The 947-nt window shown below is 59.6% G+C and overlaps 1 protein-coding gene across 1 annotated transcript in view; it reads right to left on the bottom strand.

The window, feature by feature from the left end:
- Positions 1 to 550, bottom strand: part of Med9 (mediator complex subunit 9) — a 13,253-nt gene extending 12,703 nt beyond the window's left edge. The window contains exon 1 of the mRNA XM_021212902.1: positions 283 to 550. Within this exon, the coding sequence (XP_021068561.1) occupies positions 283 to 494 (212 nt within the window). The 5' untranslated portion in view covers positions 495 to 550. The remainder of the gene's footprint in view (positions 1 to 282) is intronic.
- Positions 551 to 947: the final 397 nt, after the last annotated feature.

Genomic DNA, 947 nt, shown 5'->3' with positions numbered 1-947 from the left:
GACACTGCAGAACCTATCAAGTCACTGCGGGATCTGGGATGGGACACTGCAGAACCTATCAAGTCACTGCGGGATCTGGGATGGGACACTGCAGAGCCTATCTATGCATTTGATCAGGACGTGGGCTTCACCCGGGAGTCAAGTCTAACTCTCTCGGCGCCTGACTTTGTGGGCCCTCTGGGAAAATGGGGCGTGGTCCAGAGCGCACGGGCTTGGGCAGCTCGGAACCACGGACACCAGAGGACGCAACAAGTGGTGTCTTAACCTTTCCTAGACCCTTACCATTTGATGACATTGTGAACCAACGGCAAAAAGGAGTAATTCTCCTCCTTCGCGCCAGCGGGGGACTGAGGCCGCGGAGCCGCCGGCGGCGGGAGCACGGCGACCGGCAGAGGCTGAGGCGGTGGCGGCGGCTTGGACTCCGGCAGCAGCTCGGGCGGTGGCTGTAGCGTATCTTCGGCCTGTCTCCCACCCGCCACCCCAGAGGAAGCCATAGCAGCACCACGAGTCCAGCAGCTGCCGAGGGTCGCGGGGTGCTTGCGTCACAACTGCGCGCCCGAGGAGGCCGGGCGGGAAAAAGGTTCTGAGTCTGCGCCCTGGGCGTAGGCGGGCGGGCGTTGCTAGGCGACGGGTGTCAGGGCAGCTAAATTGAGTAGTCCGGATTAGGAACTCCACTCCAGTCGTCTTTCTAGTTCACATGACAGAGAGAGGTCAAAACACCAACGAGGACCCCCGGGACTGGCAGGAAGAACGGATGACGCTGGTGACCGTGTGAAACTGAGGCTCTGCGGCAGCGAACATTCAGATGACAAGGACTTACACGTCTTTGTGTCACGCTAGCCTCCAGGAGGGCCCCCGGACTGGCGACAGCAAAACACGCCATACAAACCAGTTCCACTTGACTGCCAAGGGAAAAACTAATCGTTCTTCAAGCATTTAGTTTGCAC

This window comes from Mus pahari, chromosome 14 (assembly GCF_900095145.1).
Source record: "Mus pahari chromosome 14, PAHARI_EIJ_v1.1, whole genome shotgun sequence".
Taxonomy (NCBI): Eukaryota; Metazoa; Chordata; class Mammalia; order Rodentia; family Muridae; genus Mus; species Mus pahari.
This window is presented reverse-complemented; position numbering and strand designations above follow the sequence as displayed.